The 18,521-nt window shown below is 45.6% G+C and overlaps 2 protein-coding genes and 1 pseudogene across 2 annotated transcripts; 2 read left to right on the plus strand and 1 right to left on the minus strand.

The window, feature by feature from the left end:
* The first annotated feature begins 3,202 nt into the window (after positions 1–3,202).
* LOC139918976 (trace amine-associated receptor 13c-like) lies at positions 3,203–4,416 on the plus strand. Its single transcript, XM_071908520.2, has 2 exons — positions 3,203–3,384; positions 3,618–4,416. The coding sequence occupies exons 1-2, from the start codon at positions 3,203–3,205 to the stop codon at positions 4,414–4,416; spliced, it is 981 nt and encodes a 326-aa protein (XP_071764621.2).
* A 2,561-nt stretch (positions 4,417–6,977) lies between these two features.
* On the minus strand, positions 6,978–9,068 carry LOC144539881 (uncharacterized; annotated as a pseudogene).
* Positions 9,069–13,143: 4,075 nt separating this feature from the next.
* On the plus strand, positions 13,144–14,536 carry LOC144539853 (trace amine-associated receptor 13c-like). Its single transcript, XM_078286052.1, has 2 exons — positions 13,144–13,428; positions 13,717–14,536. Exons 1-2 carry the CDS (start codon positions 13,253–13,255, stop codon positions 14,534–14,536), a joined length of 996 nt encoding a protein of 331 aa, XP_078142178.1. The 5' UTR covers positions 13,144–13,252.
* Positions 14,537–18,521: the final 3,985 nt, after the last annotated feature.

Here is an 18,521-nt window from a genome sequence, read left to right on the forward strand (position 1 = left end):
AATGACGTAATCCATCTCTAGAGCCAGCATGTAGGGCATTTTTCAACTGCTGCTGGTACACGCCAGTCTGATTACCATCATCTGTGATTCCACTATGAGTTCTAAACGCTTTTTCCATTCTAATCCTGTATGCTTCAAAACTCTCATCCTCCTTTTGCTTTACTCTCCCTATTTCTGTGTAATTTGCCTTTTTCCTGAATCTTGCTGTCACTCGTTCACCTAGTCGGTCTACTCGAGTCTTCAATTCCTGCACATCATGTCCCAAAGGGTTTCCTCCCTGCATTGGGTTCCAATCTCCCCTTACATAATGCCAGTCAGGACCTAACGCTGCCATCCAGACCTGCTGCACTTCCTGTCCATTTAAATGGTATGACTGTCTCAAACTTTCCATATCTGTCACAAACTGGTTAACATCTTCTTTATGGGATGTTACTCCTTCTACTGCCTTGTTTACGTCTTGCATGTTCCAGGTTCTATACACCAACATGGTGGGTTCTCCACCTTCTGGATTTGGGTTGGCTACTGCTATCATGGGATATGTATCTGCCTTTTTTATGCTCAATAGAGGGGGTGCTGCTGGTGACGCGGGGCTAAGCATGCCACCCAGGGTTTTGGACCACTGTCCAAGGCCCCCTGTTACGGATCTAGTCTGCCTGTCTGGTATGACTTCCTCATAACCTGGTGGCTGGGGTGTAGGCAGCGTTGGATACACTCTCTCTCGTCCTCCCCGCCCAGCTTCTGCTGCTGCTGCACCCTCCTCCTCACTCTCTTCCTCTTCTACTCCTAGCCCCCCCCTTACTGCTCTCTCTTCTCTGCTACTCCTAGCCCCCACCTTACTGCTCTCTCCTCTCTGACTTTCTTCCTCTTCCTGCCTACGACGTCTACTAGAGGTTGTTTCATCATCCTCTTTTCTGTGAAACATTAACTGTTTGTTTCTTCTGCCTCAACACATTTATCTGCACATTCCTTTTCCTTAGCCTCTTTAACCTTCCTGTCGCCTTCTTCTCTTTTCTGTGCTACTTCTAGCCAGTATTTCACATCCTCATAACCATCTTTGCGCATTTTCTTGTTTCTGCTTTTATTCTTCCTTTCTATTGCTCCCTGTAATTCAATTATTTTCTGAGTACTTAATTTACCATTATAGTTGTACTTTTTCACCCATTTTTCAAGGTATTTTACTTTTTGCGGGGTTTTTTTTCCGATATATTTCCAATCTTTGCATTGCAATGCTTCTCTAAATTGACATTTACTATTTCCTTTACCCATTTTATGTGTCTTTTAGTCCAGTGTAATAACACCTAGGGTGTTCTAAACACTGGGAAATTCAAGCAGGACAGTGATTCAAATTTCCTTTTGTGGTAAGTCTCACTTCAACTCTTTCGAGTGGAGACTTCTTGCCTTTGCATCCACAAAAGTCCACTGTTTAACTCCTGCCTTTTGGTATGAGGTTAAATACCTAGTGGTATTTTCCCCTCCACTCACACTCACTCACTCACTCTTTCGTACTTTACGCTGCGCTTTTTCAGGCTTACAGAGGACTACGCCGTCCTACGGAATTTAACTGTAACACAGGGGACTCCGCCGTCCTCTACGGAATTTAACTGCGCCCCAGGACTTCTTTGCCCTTATTCACCTGCCAGTGTCTAGAATATTCAGGGTTTTATTCGCAATGACCCTCAGTCATTCTTTTCCTTTTAAAGAAAACTGTAACTCACCGATTTGTATTGTCTCCCTGTCAGACTACCGTCAACCGTCGGATCTCAGTCGGCGGGGCGGATCAGTCCTGGAAAGGGACTCACCGTGCATGGATTTTCCTGGTGTCCGCCTCGCCCACTGAAATCCTCAGATCTATTGGTATCCGGCTCGAAGGACCAAGTTAATGTCGGGTTCAAGCAACCTGAACATTATTAAAACACACACAAAGAGAGAAGACACAGAGTTAGAGTTTTCTTCCTTGCAAGGGAGAACGGACGGAAACGTGCTCAGTTACACTTTCCAACCCGCTCTGAACCCGTCCCGCCGTCTCCTCTCTTTTTATTTCCTTAAGGTGGTTCCTAGTTACAAAAGGATTGCAGCCCCTAAAGGGTGGGGGACACACGGGCTGAAATTCTCTACGTATCTTTTTCTAAACATGGTTACAAAGAAGTTCTCGTTTGTAGCAGGTGTCTTCATTCAGATCAAAGGCATAGTTGCGGCCTCCGCCTTCCTGTAGGAGTGTTTCTTATCTGCCTCCTCAATGCGGTCACCTCGACCCTGAGCCTGCCCGTGAGGCTTCGTGATATCTCTGAAAAACAGTTAACACATCCTCTCGCACAGACACACACACACACATATATAGCTCTCAAACAGTATAAGCAAATGTAGGATAACTTCTATGTACAATTATTCCAACAGTTTCTCTCTTCTACGTTGTACCCATTTCATCAAAGAGTAGAACTGTCTGTGCAAACAACGTTCCGTTGTCGTGAACACATCTTAGTGCCTGCATGCACTCTTTGCTTCTCCACTGCTGTTGTCGTACGCGAAAAGTACAGTCTGCCTAGTGTAATCTAGCCATTTAATCCGGCCTTGGCTGTGCCCACACCCCCTTATCCAGCCTGCAGACATCTATACTTGGACTTACTGGAGCCTTGGTACAGACACACACACATACAGAGGACAGTACATCATTTTTGGTTTGAACAGCAGATGGCACTGAAGCACAAATGCATTCCTCAAATTTGGCTTAGTCAGGTCAAAGATTGAGTGACAGGCTTCTAAATTCCTCCCTCTGTGTGTAGAGATAGTGGAGAGGTACGTTGAGAGGTGTTGCACAATCAACTTATCAGTCGCCTCGTGAAAATGCAACATCTATTGAGTTATATATCATTTAATGAATTCACTTCCATTACCATTAGAAGTGGGTGAATTGGGAGAGAAAAATGGTGAGTAGAGAGGGAGGATAGATTTGGAAGGGAGGAGTAGAGAAAAGAAGTCAAGGGGCGAGAAAAGAGGTGAGGAAGAAGAGAGATAGTGATGAAGATGAAGAGGATGATGCAAAGGAAGGAAGAGGGACATCAGTCTCCAAGAGACAGAATGAGAGAGAGGGAGGGAGGAAAAGAAGCAAAGGGAGGAGAGAGATAAATCAGCTGTATGATAGAGAGCTTTGGTCAGAAAGCTGCCAGACCTCAGCAGCTTCTCCTCTCCTCCTCTCTCTCTGATGATGGAGACCCTGGAAGGAGGTGAACTCTGCTTTCCACAGCTCCTCAACACTTCCTGCAGGAAGCCAACACGTCCTCACTCTGAGGCCATGCTCTTCTACATTCTGCTGTCCTCCATCTCTCTCATCTCTCTTCTCACTGCAGCTCTCAACCTGCTGGTCATCATCTCCATCTCCCACTACAGGTGGCCATAGATTTTGTCATGTACAAATCTTTATAAATCTGGTAGACTTACCAAAAGAAATGGCTGATAGACTAGAACAGAGGTACTGTCACATCTTGGCCTCTGATGAGAAGAAAGAAGTTGTTAAACAATGCTTTTGTATTTTTATAATGCTTGATTTCTGTCACATCTACTGATCAGAAATACTACTGATACTAATAGTATTAATGAATCTAATGCACCTTTCTCTCCAGGCAGCTCCACACCCCCACCAACCTCCTCCTCCTCTCCCTGGCTGTCTCAGACTTCCTTGCAGGCCTCCTGATGCCGACTGAAATGCTCTATACAGAGGCCTGCTGGTTCCTGGGTGACCTCATGTGTGCTTTGTCTTTTTTTGTTGTCTTTACCATCATCTCTGCCTCAGTAGGAAACATGGTGCTGATATCAGTCGACCGCTATGTGGCTATTTGTGACCCTCTGTGTTACCCCACCAAAATCACTCAGGGAAGAGTTAAAATCTGTGTTTGTCTGTGTTGGGTCTGTTCTGCTTTCTTTGGCAGTCTGATTCTAAATGATCACCTGAGAGAACCAGGCAGGTATAATTCCTGCGTTGGAGAGTGTGTGGTTGTCATCAACAACATTGCAGGAGCTGTTGACCTTGTTTTCACCTTTATTGGTCCCATTACTGTCATCATAGTTCTGTATATGAGAGTATTTGTGGTGGCTGTGTCTCAGGCTCGTGCCATGCGATCCCACACTGTGGCTGTCACACTCCAGCGTTCAGTGACTGTAACTGCTAAGAAATCTGAGAGGAAAGCAGCCAGGACTCTTGGTATTGTCATTGTTGTGTTTCTAATATGCTTTTGTCCACATTACTTTGTCTCTCTCACAGGCCAGGAGAACGTGGCCCTTTTGGTCTTTCTGGTCTATTTTAACTCCTGTTTAAACCCTGTGGTCTATGCCTTTTTCTACCCCTGGTTTAGAAAATCTATTAAACTCATTGTTACACTTCAGATACTGCAGCCTGACTCCTGTGAGGCCAACATACTGTAGAGAGAGGCTGTGGAGAGAGTTAAATGAAACTTTTTCTATCAAGAATTTAAAAAAAAAACTCATTTGAGTCGTTCTTTGATTGCTATATTAATTTTCTTTGGTGTTGTTGTTTCCATCCTCAAAATATTTTTTGTAAGCACCATAAATGTTTTTAGGGAAGCACCCAGTTTCATGTAAGCTGCTAATTCAACATTGCATATGTATATCACAGAAAGTATGATATCTTTGCATTACCAAAGTTACTACAAACATTAAGAGTCGTTTCTTTTCTTCCAGAATACCAGTTTTGGGTTAAAGGCATGTTGTCTACATGCGATTAAATTCCTGGGCTGGCCTGGGCTTATGAAACATCACATCTGTGACTCTTCCTAACGTTTGTCTGATCTGCCAGCTGATTTACAGTTTCAGATAAACCCACGGTGCTTTTGATCTTTTCACCTTATCTTTGGAGGCAGGACAGCCTTGTGGTTAGTGAGTTCATCTCCCAACTGAAGGGCCCAGAGTTGGAACTGCCTTGGCAAACCCCACTCTGCCTGAGCATGGAGAAGGATAGCAACTGTTGAGTTTTATGAAATATGCAGTGTTAGATTGTGTGCCTCTAATAGCACGTTTGGTCTGGAAGAAGTATTAGTTAAGAAAGAAGTATTCTACTCTTATTTCAATCTTTGTTTGCTGTACATTATTTATTTAATTGTTTTTCTCAATCCAGTCAGTCTTAAGCCCCATCAAATGTTTTTAGGTAAACACACACAGTGCAGAAGATGACAGCATCACTGTTCATTTTGGTTTTTTGACCGATCAGTGGACCAAGATACACAAACGATGTATAAATGAACACAATCAGATGAACAGTATGGCCACAATTAACCAATGAACTTGAAAATGGGTGTGGCTTAACACAAAAAACCTCCACACCTCTTGGTCCAATTATCGCAAAACTTGGTAGATGCATTAATGGAAGAAAATTTCATGGAAATCGGTCAATAGAGGGCGCATCAAATGCCAAAAACAGGTGTGGTCTAACACGAATTAGATTATAACTCAAAACATGTTTGTACATTCATCACTTAACTTGCTAAATATGTTTCATAAAGCTGTTGAAACGTGTGTACAACTATTCTAAATTCAACCAATAGCGGGCACCACAAATGCCAGAAAAGTGAGAGGGCCTGGCATAAATTTTTCACAAATTCCTGTGAGATGGTAAGTTGTGTGCAAATGTTGCACAGCAAATATTACCCCAATTGGCCTGATAGGGGTGCTATAATTAATGGTCAAAATATACAACTACACCATGATTTACACAAAACTTGGTACACATATCCAGCTACCTTTGTGCTACACATTTTCCTCAGAACCACCAACCCATTCTCGTTCCCAACTCGTCTTGTATTGAAGCTTTGTCAAATCCCTTGGCGTGACTTTCACTAGCAGGGACCACGCCACAACAATATGTCATTTAAAGGTTTAATGGAAATTCCGAGGTATTGGATGTTGAGGACAAGTGAATGGATGTAAGGGGAGGGGTGAAGGTGGAAGGAGGATGTCGTCTGTTAGGCTGGTCTGGGAGGACGTACTGGAGACCGGGCGGAGGGAGACTCAGTGTGGGGGTTCCATCTCAGGCGTGTTCCCACCTGAGCTGATAACAGGCCCCCAAAAGAGTCAGATTTAGATTGAGCTGAGTTGAGTGTGAGCTTGACGGAGATCGTTAAGATTGTTGCGGATATAGGAGCGATATGCCTAAGATTACCAGCGGCCAAGGACCTGGATGGTTTGATCCGAGATGCTCAGTCTGGCTGCTGTGGATGCTGCGCTGATGCGGAAGGAATGGCTCGAATAGTGTTCTGAAGATATGCCTGAAATGTGGAGGACTCTGTGTAAATGCTTCTGGAACCAGAATCGAGTGGTCATTTTTCCTGTTTCGGTGAGAAAGAGCGGGTGTTGAGGTGATGCCTCGGCGGCATACCTAGAGCTGATGTATTTGGCCAGCGGCTCGTATGGGCTGAGATAGGAGTCGAGGCGGAAAATGTAAATAGGGAAAGAAATTCCCAGCTGATCTGTTTTATTCCTTCGGAGCTTGAATATGAGAGAGTCGGAAGTGTGGATGGTTATATCAGATAGACTGGGATGACGAGAAGGATTATAGGCAGATGAAGTCGGGGCAAATTCGGAGCACCTCAGGAAGCCTAAAAAAGCCAGCAGGAACATGGATTCTAGGGTCAAATCGACCATAGGGGATATGTAGCCTGAACGTAGAGAACGGATGCAGAGGCTGAGAAGGTCAGAAGTGAGTGGCAAGCGTCTGGCTGGGAGAGCAGGTTCCTGTTTGCGCAAGCCTTTGATTAACATGGTAACATAGGAATGGGAGGTAGGAGGACAATGGAGGCCAGTGACTAGTTTGAAGAAGAAGTTGATTCCTGCTAAGTAGGTCTGGATGGTGGAGGACCGGATTTTTTGGACAGAATGAGCATGGGTGATAAAATTGCAGATAGACATGACGTCCAGAGAGGGAAATGACAGCTGGTAGGTGGCGTGGTATGCCTTGAAACAATTCCAGCCAGTTAGGTAGGCTGAGAGAGTGCTTGGGGGGGGACACCGACAGCTTTAGTCAGAAGGTTGGACAGGAAGGATTTTGCTTGTGGAATTATGCGAATGGCATAATTGAGATGGCCAAGGAGGGCTAGTAGCTGGCGTTTGGTGCATCTGTCTGCCAGGAGATAATTCGACAGGAGCAGAGTGATGCGCTGTATTTTCTCTGAGGGCAGAGATGCCTGGAAGGAAATTGAGTCCAGGGTGATGCCTAAGAACTCAATGGATGTGCTAGGCCCTGAGGTTTTCTCCTCAGAAAGAGGGACACCAAGTTCTGAGAAAACTTTTGTGAGTGTAGTGAGCCCGAGGTGAGGAGGTGAGGCTGGTGGAGTGACGACGAGGAAATCGTCGAGAAGATGGAGTATGTAAGGGAGTCTGTGGTTGTTAGTCAGGATCCAGCACAGGGCTTCTGAAAGAGAGTCGAAGATCCTAGGACTGCTTCTGCAGCCGAAGGTAAGGCGCACAGAAAAATAATATGCACCTTTCCAGCAAACACCGAAAAAACGCCAGAAGTCTGGATGGATTGGCAAGACTTTGAATGCGCTGGTGATGGCTGCTTTAGAAAGCCAAGCTCCGCGTCCTGCTAAACGGATGAGGGTGATGGCATGGTCGATGGTTGCATATTGCATAGAGAAATCGGACTAGGAATGACACTGTTGATGCTCGGAATGTGTGAGCCATGTGGGGAAGACAGGTCCATTATCAGCCTCTTTTTTCCGGAGTATTTCCGAGTGGCGACGCCTATTGGGCTGATGCGGAATACTGGAAAAGGAGGATTGTCGAATGGGCCTATCATGAATCCTTCCTTGACTTCCTTGGCCAATAGGGTGTCGACAGTGTGAGGTTCCGCAAGAGCGGACTGAAGGTTGTGAGAGACGTGGGAAGTATCGGGAAGTACTTCTATACCTGGATGGAAACCATGTGTGAAGCCATCGATGAGAAAGTGAACGAACTGTCTATCTGGATGGTTTTGTAGAGCAGTGGCAAGGACATGTACCTTGGGAGAAGGGCGACAAACTGACGAAGCTGGCTGGGTGGGTGGAGCTGCTGTGGCTAGAGTGTAATTATTGGCACAAGGATAAAAAACATTTGGGTGTTGGGGATGGGGGGGGGGGGGGGGAGGACAGACCAGTTGGAAATGAAGGAGGAGGCTGGGAATAACCGACTTGATTAGCCTGTGGCGGGACCCCTTGAGTTGCTGGAAGGGGCTCTCGTGCTGCTGTGTTGGCTGTGAAAGAAAAGGGGGGAGCGGAAGCCGTGTTGCTGTGAGCGGCTGAAGGAAGGGTAGAGGAAGGGATGATGGGATGAAAGGATGTATGTGCACAGGGATTTTGTGAAGCCTGCGAAGACAGGGATGAAAAGAAAGCTGAGATCAGCTGAGAGAAGTCTGAAACGGAGGGAGCAGGCACAGGGGGACATACGACCTGCCCCCCACCAGGGGGGGCTGATGATGCAGGCTGCGGCTGTGGCGGCGGAGGCTCTGTGACGTCACGCCTGACGACACGGGCGGTGGTTGGCTCTGGCGAGGAAGCCAGAAGAGCGGGAGGTACGGTGTTTGTTGTTGCTGTATTGATGGAGGCTGAATATAGTTTAAACAGTGTAGCTTTATTGTCGCCGCGGTGGAAGGGAATGCCTTTCCCTCTCAGGAAACATTGGAGGCGGGCGACGGTCCAGTCTCTGATGTCGGGCTCTGTTTGTGGACGAGGAGACTGCCGAGTGGAACATGAGGGCACACCGCGAGTGCGTTGTGGTGGATCGCCGAGGACTATAGGCCTACGTGAGGGGGGCTGCTGCCGATGAGAAGAGGGTTGGAGCCGGCTCCTACGACCATGGTTTTCGGCCCTCGCTGAAGGAGGAGAGGAGGCCTGAGATCTGCTGGGAGTCAGAAAGATCTCGTTGGTGGAGCTTGAGTGGAGAAGCCGACGGGGCCGTGGTACGTTAACCACTGAGCGCAGGCGACTCCGCTGGGGCGCTTGGCTGTGGTCTGGTTGAGGATAACCGGTTCCAAACAAGTCATCATCATCGTCTGAATCGGGTGGATTGAGCCGCAGTTCGGGATCCATGGTGAGTTGACTGTTTGCAATCAAATTTCTGAGTTTACTAATGCTGTCGAGCATTTAGGAGCGATGCACGGTCTGTCTGTTCTCGACAGATCTGAGACAAACGAGGCAGGAGGGGTTGACCAGGTATAAGTAGGCTAGGCAGATGATTAGAGGTGTGGTTGAGGCGTGGCCCTGCTCCCGAACCTAAGTTAACTAATTAACTTCATATGACGATGCAAAAGGTACCCTTTCGCGAACGCACTGGGTGCGTCCATGGTAAAACCTCTTGCAGCAGTATTGGACGCCTACAACTTTTTTTAGCAACAACACTAGTTAGGATATTATTTTAAGAAGCTCACTGATCTAAGGCCATGTATAGTAAATGTCATGGCCATATCCATCTGATTATCAACTTATCACCCCATGGTAAGGATAAGCCACAAATCAGCTATGGAGACTGCCACCTACAAGCTCATAACAGGGTAATCTTCAGAGATATATGTAGGAAATAGGGCTGAAACGATTCCTCGAGAAACTCGAGTAACTCGATTACTTACTTATTACTTTGCATCGAAGCTTCGTGTAATCCATATAACTATATACACACTCAGTGTTTCGCACGGATGATTATTACTGTTGCACAACGCGCTGGAGAAAGAGAAAATAGCGAGGGGCGAAGAGAAGAGACAGGCCAGAGAAAACGACAGAAAGTGTCCAAAGTTTCGGATCCAGTGTTGCCAACTTGGCGACTTTGTCGCTAGACTTAGCGACTTTTCAGACCCCCCTGGCGACTTTATTTCTCAAAAGCGACTAGCGACAAATCTGCCGACTTTTTCTGACCCTGGGAAGCAATGTTAATGTGTTGAATCCCAAAGCATTTGGCAATAAATTGGTTCGGCTGATGCCGGTTTTCTCTACTTGCTTGTCTAATCCAGAGAGGTCTGACGGTCACAGCGCTTCCCACACACAGCGTAGCTCCCTCCCTCCGCTGGGAGCAGGGACTGTAGGATAGAGTCCACTTGTAATTGCTACCGGCGTACGCCGAAACTGGCCCGGGTGGGCGGAGTCAGCACTTAATATTAAAACGGGATGAGATGAAGGCTAGTAAAGAATGCACGTTAATTATGGCTATATGTAATGGCTAGTTAAGAACGTAAATCAATATGGTGGCTAGTTATGATGTCCCTAAGTTAGCTAAGTTTTGCTCAAGAAAATAACCACAGAAAATAAAATGCTGCAGTCAATTTGTGAAAGCCTGAGCTTCATTCATGTTATTATTATGATAGTCACACACACATACACACACACACACGCACACACACACACACCTACTCCCCTCACAGTGATGCATAAAATACCCCAGAAAGCAAAATATCAGGTGGTGTAAGTAGCAATTGGAGCCTAAAATGCACCAGTCCAATACAGCAGGTATATTCAGTTTAGTTTGATTGCAGTGAGTAGGGTCAGCAGGTGTAGGGCAACCCTTCAACATAGTAAATAAATGTACATTAGCCAGTCTTATGAACTTGTATGATATTTAGGCCTAGTAATAAATATCAATAATAATTATTATTTCACCTCGTTTTCAGTAAATCACAGTGTCGTATGGACAGCTTCGTGCGGACAGCTTTTCTCTTTTGTATATTTACTATTGCTCTTTAATAAAGCAAAAGTATTTCTTATCCGATTAATCGATGGAATAATCGGTAGAATACTCGATTACTAAAATAATCGATAGCTGCAGCCCTAGTAGGAAACTTAATCTGTAAAGAGATGGGTATTGAGGCAACAACATACTATAATCCTGACCATGTAGGACCATTCAGGAGGTTTGGGGGAGGCAGTAAAGTGCTTCAGAAACAGCAATGTGTCAGGGGCAGGGATTAGGACCCAAATGCAGACAGTCGAGGCAGAGAGCTTTTCTGAAGCAAGAAGCTTTAATAGCTGAAACTTAGGCAGAGTACAAAACAGAAAATCCAAAAAGCAAAAACCGCAACAGGCTGGCAAATAAAGGAAGACAAAAACCAAACCTGGCCGGTAACAAGGCAGGAAGATTTCCACATGAAACACAGAATACAGAGCAGAAGGCGAAGCAGGTAACACGGAGAAACACAACAGACGAACTGGCAATCACACCATGGAACACAGACTATTAATACACACAGACTAACGGAGAAACGAGGAACAGCTGGCAGGAGGGAAAAGAGTCCGGGAGCTGATAGGTGGAAGCAGGCTGGTGAAGGGGGAACAAGGTAACAGGGCTAACGAGGGTGATGCAGGGCAGGTGTGGAGGGAAGGCGCACAGAAGGGAGGAAAGTCCGAGGACATCCGGTGGCTGGTGGGAGGATGGCAGGACTGGGGAGTGAAAGGAGTGGTTGACCAGGACACAGGGGCAGACAGGGGCAGATCATGGCAGACACAAGGGCTAGGGCTGAGAGGGGCAGATCATGGCAGACATTTCAGTCATGTGACCCTTTCAAAGCCCAGAGCTAGACTTGGCTTCTTGGAACTGAAGGTGACGTACAATACAAACTGTGCCTCCAAGTACATTAGGAACATCCATCTTGGGCATGGATCTCTTCAAAGCCCTGCATCTCGAGATTAATGAAGTTGTTATTATAACTAAGGTTCAGGAACTAAGACCACGCCTCAAGCACACATTCAATTTCCTGCTCCACTCTATTTAAATGCACCTAACCATTACCCTTTCTCTTTCTCGTATGTCTCAGTTCTCACATCCCTCCCCCCAAACCCCTTTTTTCTCAGTCTTTCATGCTCTTCTCCCTCAGTACAGGAACCACAGGTGGAAATGATGGAGCCAGAAGACTCCCCATCAGCGAGACAGTGCCCCCACCCTGAGTCCCAATTCCCTGAGTTCCTCGGCTGACCATCGACCCCAACTCATCCGAACCCTCAATTCATCCCCTCGTCTCGACCCCTGATTCATCCCTCTATCCTCGACCCTTGTTTCATCCCTCCGTTCTCAACACCTCTCTCTCTCAATAAACTGTCTAAATACATCTCATAGTGGCGTGGTCTTTGTTTGTGAAAAGATGCTTGTGTCACTACCAGTACACCCCCTACTGTCCCTGTACAGCACACTACTGTTGACACACACTACAGAGACTGGAACAGTTACTGGCTTTGACCACAACATCACAGTGAGACCTGAGGTATGGCCTGTGCAGCAAAAGTTACGCCGTCCGCCCTTTGCTGTACGTGATGCAGTCTCCCAGCAGCTACAGAGATTGGAGAATGACTGTGTCATTGAACGCATCAATTCATCACCATGGACTCTCTGCCTAGCCTCCCTCATGCCCAACCCATGTTGACCAAATGGTGAACCAAAGTGACCTGGATCTCATCTGAGATAACTGTTCTCCTTGCACTTCTTTGTCCTCGTCCTCCTCTTCCTCCTCTTCCTGTCACTCCTCTTCCTCTAGCTGTCATTGCAACATTGTTCTCAAACACAAGAGAGCTCACCTGTGGCCTTTTTCATAGAGCTAAAGCTCTGATTTCTGAGTGAACAATTCAGATATTAGTGTTTATATGTGTGATGAGTGGATGTTGCCAATTGGTAAATTAATTTAAGCATTTGGGATGGCAGTGCTCCAAATGAACACATGTGATTTTAGTTTTTGAATACTGTGCTAATCTAGAGAATGAGGGAAAACTACACAGTAGTTACTGTGTGTTGTGTTTTGCAAAAAGTGTGATTGAGAATTGCAAACTGAGTGAAAAGCAGAAAATGTGCTTGTAGGTTTGCAGACTTGGTTTAGGGATTTGATACATGAGTTTCAGGTTTTAGTGATTGTGTCCCAAGTTCCAGTTTTAGTGTGTAAACAATTGTGGAAAAACTGTAATGTCACAATGCTGAACCCATCATTGCATTTGGGATTAGGAAGGGACGAGGAGAAGGGAAATCAGAGCAGGGAGGTAAAGGTGATGAAGAGAGGTGAAGGAGAGAGGGAGTGATGAAGATGAAGATGAAGATGAAGAGGATTATTCCAGAAGGCAGCGAGGCAGGGATTGAGGGAGGAGGCACCAGTCTGTAGAGAGAAAGAGTGAAAAAGAGATGAAGGGATGGAGAGACAGAAAGAGTGAAAGAAGGGAGGGAGGAAAGACATAAATCAGCTGTGTGATAGAGAGCTTTGGTCAGAAAGCTGCCAGACCTCAGCAGCTTCTCCTCTCCTCCTCTCTCTCTGATGATGGAGACCCTGGAAGGAGGTGAACTCTGCTTTCCACAGCTCCTCAACACTTCCTGCAGGAAGCCGACACGTCCTCACTCTGAGGCCATGTTCCTCTACATCCTGCTGTCCTCCATCTCTCTGCTCACCGTGGTTCTCAACCAGCTGGTCATCATCTCCATCTCTCATTACAGGCAGAGATATACTTCTCAGCATAGACTGAAATATTTTTATATTGCTAAATATTAACAGTTAGACTTATAAGAAGAAATGGCTTTGGGCTAGTATGTATATGTCACATAAAGGCTTGTGATGAATACATTCAGGAATTTTGATAATGTTTTTGATCATTTATAATGTTTTACATCTGTTACATCTTGCATTAGACATACTACAATTTCTACTATTATTACTACTACAACTAATGTAACAGTACTTTTGAGACTGCCACTACTACTAATAATGATATTCTCCCACTCCAGGCAGCTCCACACCCCCACCAACCTCCTCCTCCTCTCCCTGGCTGTCTCAGACCTCCTTGTGGGCCTCCTGCTGATGCCGATTGAAATCATCCGTATAGAGTCCTGCTGGTTTCTGGGTGACCTCATATGTGCTCTCTTTTACTATGCTTCCTTCATTGTTACCTCTGCCTCAGTAGGAAACATGGTGCTCATATCAGTCGACCGCTATGTGGCTATTTGTGACCCTCTGCGTTACCCCACCAAAATCACTCAGAGAAGAGTTAAAATCTGTGTTTGTCTGTGTTGGGTCTGTTCTGCTTTCTATAGCAGTCTGATTCTAAAGGATCACCTGAAACAACCAGACAGGTATAATTCCTGTGTTGGAGAGTGTGTGGTTGTCATTAGCTATATAGCAGGAGCTGTTGACCTTGTTGTGACCTTTATTGGTCCCATTACTGTCATCATAGTTCTGTATATGAGAGTATTTGTGGTGGCTGTGTCTCAGGCTCGTGCCATGCGATCCCACATTGTGGCTGTCACACTCCAGCGTTCAGTGACTGTAACTGCTAAGAAATCTGAGAGGAAAGCAGCCAGGACTCTTGGTATTGTCATAGTTGTTTTTCTAATATGTTTCTGTCCATATTACTATCCCTCTCTTGCAGGCCAGGACACCTCAAGCGGTGCTTTATATTTAGCCTTTATGATCTGGCTGCTTTATTGTAACTCCTGTCTAAACCCTGTGATCTATGCCTTTTTCTACCCCTGGTTTAGAAAATCTATTAAACTGATTGTTACACTTCAGATACTGCAGCCTGACTCCTGTGAAGCCAACATACTGTAGAGAGAGGCTGTGAAGCTTGGACAGATGAAGAAAAATATATTTTGGTAAAACACAGTGAATTTGTATGTAACCACATTGTCATGAACTATTCATTCTATGTAAATAAGAGCTGTAATATATTTTGTAAAGTGCAACAACATGATTTAAAGTAAAATGGAAACATTTCTTGTCCTCATGCTGTTGAATGGAACTTGTCTGCCTGGTTTCCACAACAGGGCCAAACAGGGCTAGTCAGGGTTTAGTCATCATCTATTTCACTGATTTTCCCAAAACACCACCTCTGTTATTCTTTTCCATCTTAGTGCAAACAGAGATGATTGGTCAGGTGGGCTTTAGTTCCATATTATTTTTCTCAATTGGTTTTCTCATTGTTCTAATCATTCATAAGCACCGTTAAAATCATTTAGGTAAACACAGACATAATACAGAGGTAGATATAACAACAGCATCATTGTTGCATCACATGGATACAAAAATATGGGATACAAGGTGTGCAATGTAATGAGTAAACATTAAATAAAGCTGCAGAAATCGTGGTCTGTGTCTCCCTCTGCTGTTCTTAGTGAGTTTTACACATAGAACATAACCTGCCATCCTTCCTTCCTTGTTCATGATTTGCCGTATTGTTCGATTCACAGTCCTAAATATCTTTAAATATTTGTGTAGCCCAGCTTCCTAATCTATAGCTAGGACCTTGCTAGTGGGGTACAACACATACAACGGTACTAATATACTAGTATACAATAATATATCAATAATCATATACTACTTTATAGAGGTGTACAGAGACGTCATTATCTGTATCTGTATCTGTTCAACCAACAAAATTATCTGTATCTGTATTCGGATAGAAGACCGGAAGTGGGCGTGGTTTATACCAGAAGTCACGTTAAATCGGGCAAATGTATTTTCTAATCTAATATTCATTGGCAATGCAATTTTTGTGCCTTCAAAGCATCAAATTGATTTAATATTGGCATATAATTAATTATGAAATATATTTCCACATCCTCATACTGTACTTTTCATCTCTCTCTCTCTCTCTCTCTCTCTCTCTCTCTCTCTCTCTCTCTTATTTTTTTTTTAGTTTTTAACTAAACTAAGTTTTATGAACTGTGAACCCCACCACCACCTTATTGTGGCCTTGCACAATTTGCAGATGACTTCAGTTGTATCAGTTGGGCTCATTGTAAAGTGCTCCCAGATAGCACTGCTTGTTTTGCGATTTTGTTTTTGCTGGGGGTTCGGCAGAGTCCATTGCTAGCTTCACAAATCACTTATTGCTGTCACTTGAACTTGTTGCTGTCTGTTTAAATAACCATGAAATACTTGGTAGGGTGTTAGTGGACGCTAAGTCAAAATTTCATGAAACCTATGGCTGATACATACAGCATGTTACATCTTAAACGGATGAATATTGACTGAAATACAAGGTAAAATGTCATTTTTTTCAATATTTCGACTGGGTTTTTTAAATGGAGGAAATTAACACATACAGCTAAAAACTACAGGTTCTAAGGTTCATTTTGATGTATAGGTTGCGGAGGTTTGAAAGAAATCCAGCTGCCACACCAGGCTTTTGTCTCGCTAGCTCCCGCACATGATGCCTCCTCCTCCTCGATGCGAGAGTTTCCCTGAGTGACAGCCGGGAACGGTCCGCTCTCAGCCCGCTGCCTGCTTTGCGCTGACTCGGTGGAGGCGACTACAGAATATAGCGATCACTTTTCAATATTGTGTAGTAAATGAAACGACTTTCGACTGGGTTTTTTTTAAATGGAGGAAATTAACACATACAGCTAAAAACTACAGATTCTGTGTGGACTGCACTGTCTCAGCAAAGACTGTCCATTGTTATTCAAATAACAAACCATTGGTAACAAAGGACATCAAGGCCATCCTCAATACAAAGAAGGGCTTTTAGAGCTGGCAATAGGGAGAAGGTGAGGACAATCCAAGGGGACCTGAAAGTGAAGTCTGGAGTGGCATGAAGACCATCACTGGTTTCAGGCCGACTGGCGGCAGAGGGGCTGAGGGCGGCTTGGACAGGGCCAATGAACTTAATCTGTTCTTCAATAGATTTGACACGGTGGCCCCTGCCCATCCCCCCCTTGACTCATCTGTTTTCTGCCTCCAACCACCATCTACTCCACCGCCCCCCCCTCCCCCTTCTTACAGCCCCCCATCCTCCAGTGGAACCCAGAGTAGCCTTGTACTTGGACTACCTCATGGCGTACAGTCGGAAGGGGAAGATTCTTCAGGGCTCCCTGGAGCTTCAGAAAACTGGCAGCAGGGGTATGTACAATGGTTCTCTCAGAACCAACGTCAAGGACTGCGAAGGTCCTCAACATTCGTCCTTCATTCTGTAGGACAACTGGAACAATCTTCAACATGACTCCGGTTGAACAATTTGGTCAGTCCAAGAAGCATGCATCTTGTGAGGTGGCATGTACCATAAGGACTTTGTTGGGGTCTGACGATTCCTTTGGTGCAGTGTCATGCAGAATAGTGAGATGGATCTGCTTCCATGTATTACAAGCATTTTTAAGGGTGCATATATTAGCAGGATGGCAAGGGGCACACTTGTAGCATTGGTCATTATTAGCAATCCAGTCTCTAAGTTGTGAGACTGTAAACGCCTTTATTTGTGGGCAGGTTCCCAGGAAATGTTCCCAGTTATTACAGTAAGGACAGTATGGCTGGAACTTTGCCCTCCCTTTAGGCTGTTTCTTCTTCACCTATTGTTCGGCTATTGAATGACCGGCAGAACAGGCTGAAGCGCTAGTGTGGTACATAGTTGTGGGAGACTCTCTTCCGAGGTTCCTTCCCAGTAGCTCCTTGTCTCTTTTCCGCACCCAACGGGTGAAAGACCTGACTGGATATACTCTTAGCCTGGGCTTTGACCGTCAGCCATGATGATAGGGCTGGCAAAGTGTAGGTGTTACCAGTGCCATCTTGCAGAATATTGTGGGTAAGACAGTACTCAATGAAGCTGTCACGGTAATAGGCAGGCAACTTACTGAGCAACTTGTCAACATGGGAACCACATCGAAGTTCATTACCCTCAAGACCCTCAATGGACTGAAGCATACCAATGGGAGAATGGACTGACAGGGTGAACTCTTGAAGGCATGGTTATCACCTGGTTTTATAGGTGGGGCATTATGAATACTGGAGATCTCGCTTTGGACCAATTGATGAGGTTGGCCATACTTTGCTCTTAAAGCTGTTAGAGCAATGGTATATGGCATGGTTGAATGCATGAAGGATTTGGCCAACCTGTAGCACTAGGAAGCCTCAAGTGGTCCATCAAAACCTGAAACTAATAATGTTCAGAAAGGTGATTATGAATGCCCAGCAAACTCTCTAAAGCAATGTCAAGGAGAATGAAATCACTCTCTTTCCCACTTTCAAAGTATGGTAACCTAGGCTTCAGAGCACAGCCAAAGGAGACTGCAGCAGAACAGGTACTGAAGACTGCGGCAACTCAGGCTCAGCAGATTGCTGCAACACAGGAACAGAAGACTTAACCAGCTCAGAAACAGAAGGCTTTAGCAGCACATGAACAGGAGACTGCCGCAGCTCGGGAACCGGGAGCTTTAGCGGAGCAGGAACAGACTGGACCTCAGTAGTGATGCTGAGTAGCAGAGACTCCGTGGTGCTGGGCAGCAGAGACTCTGTGGCGCTGGGCTGCTGAGAGAGCCAGTGGCGTCGGGAGCCATGGGGACCTCGCCTCCTCTTGGAGACTCCGCAGTTCCCCGTGAAAATGGCAAGGCGAGTCCCTTCATAGGGTGACCGCTGGACGTCAGGGTGGCTCCACAGCTGATCCATATTAGTCTCATGGGGTTCAGGAAATGCAGAATCAGGACAGGTAGGTTCAGGACAGGCAGACTGCAGGCTCATGACGCCGAGCATAACCGACTGGAGTGCAGGCTGGTTGCGAGAAGTCCGAGGTGCAGGCTGAAGGCTAGCAGACCCAAGGCTAGCA

The sequence above is a fragment of the Centroberyx gerrardi genome, chromosome 10, assembly GCF_048128805.1.
Source record: "Centroberyx gerrardi isolate f3 chromosome 10, fCenGer3.hap1.cur.20231027, whole genome shotgun sequence".
NCBI lineage: Eukaryota > Metazoa > Chordata > Actinopteri > Beryciformes > Berycidae > Centroberyx > Centroberyx gerrardi.

What these genes read in the sequence shown, in the direction of transcription:
- LOC139918976 (XM_071908520.2), top strand. Translation starts at nt 3,203, where the DNA reads ATGGAGACCCTGGAAGGAGGTGAACTCTGCTTTCCACAGCTCCTCAAC. An exon ending in ATCTCCATCTCCCACTACAG is followed by an intron (nt 3,385 to 3,617) that starts GTGGCCATAGAT and finishes CTTTCTCTCCAG; the next exon opens with GCAGCTCCACACCCCCACCA.
- LOC144539853 (XM_078286052.1), top strand. Translation starts at nt 13,253, where the DNA reads ATGATGGAGACCCTGGAAGGAGGTGAACTCTGCTTTCCACAGCTCCTC. An exon ending in ATCTCCATCTCTCATTACAG is followed by an intron (nt 13,429 to 13,716) that starts GCAGAGATATAC and finishes CTCCCACTCCAG; the next exon opens with GCAGCTCCACACCCCCACCA.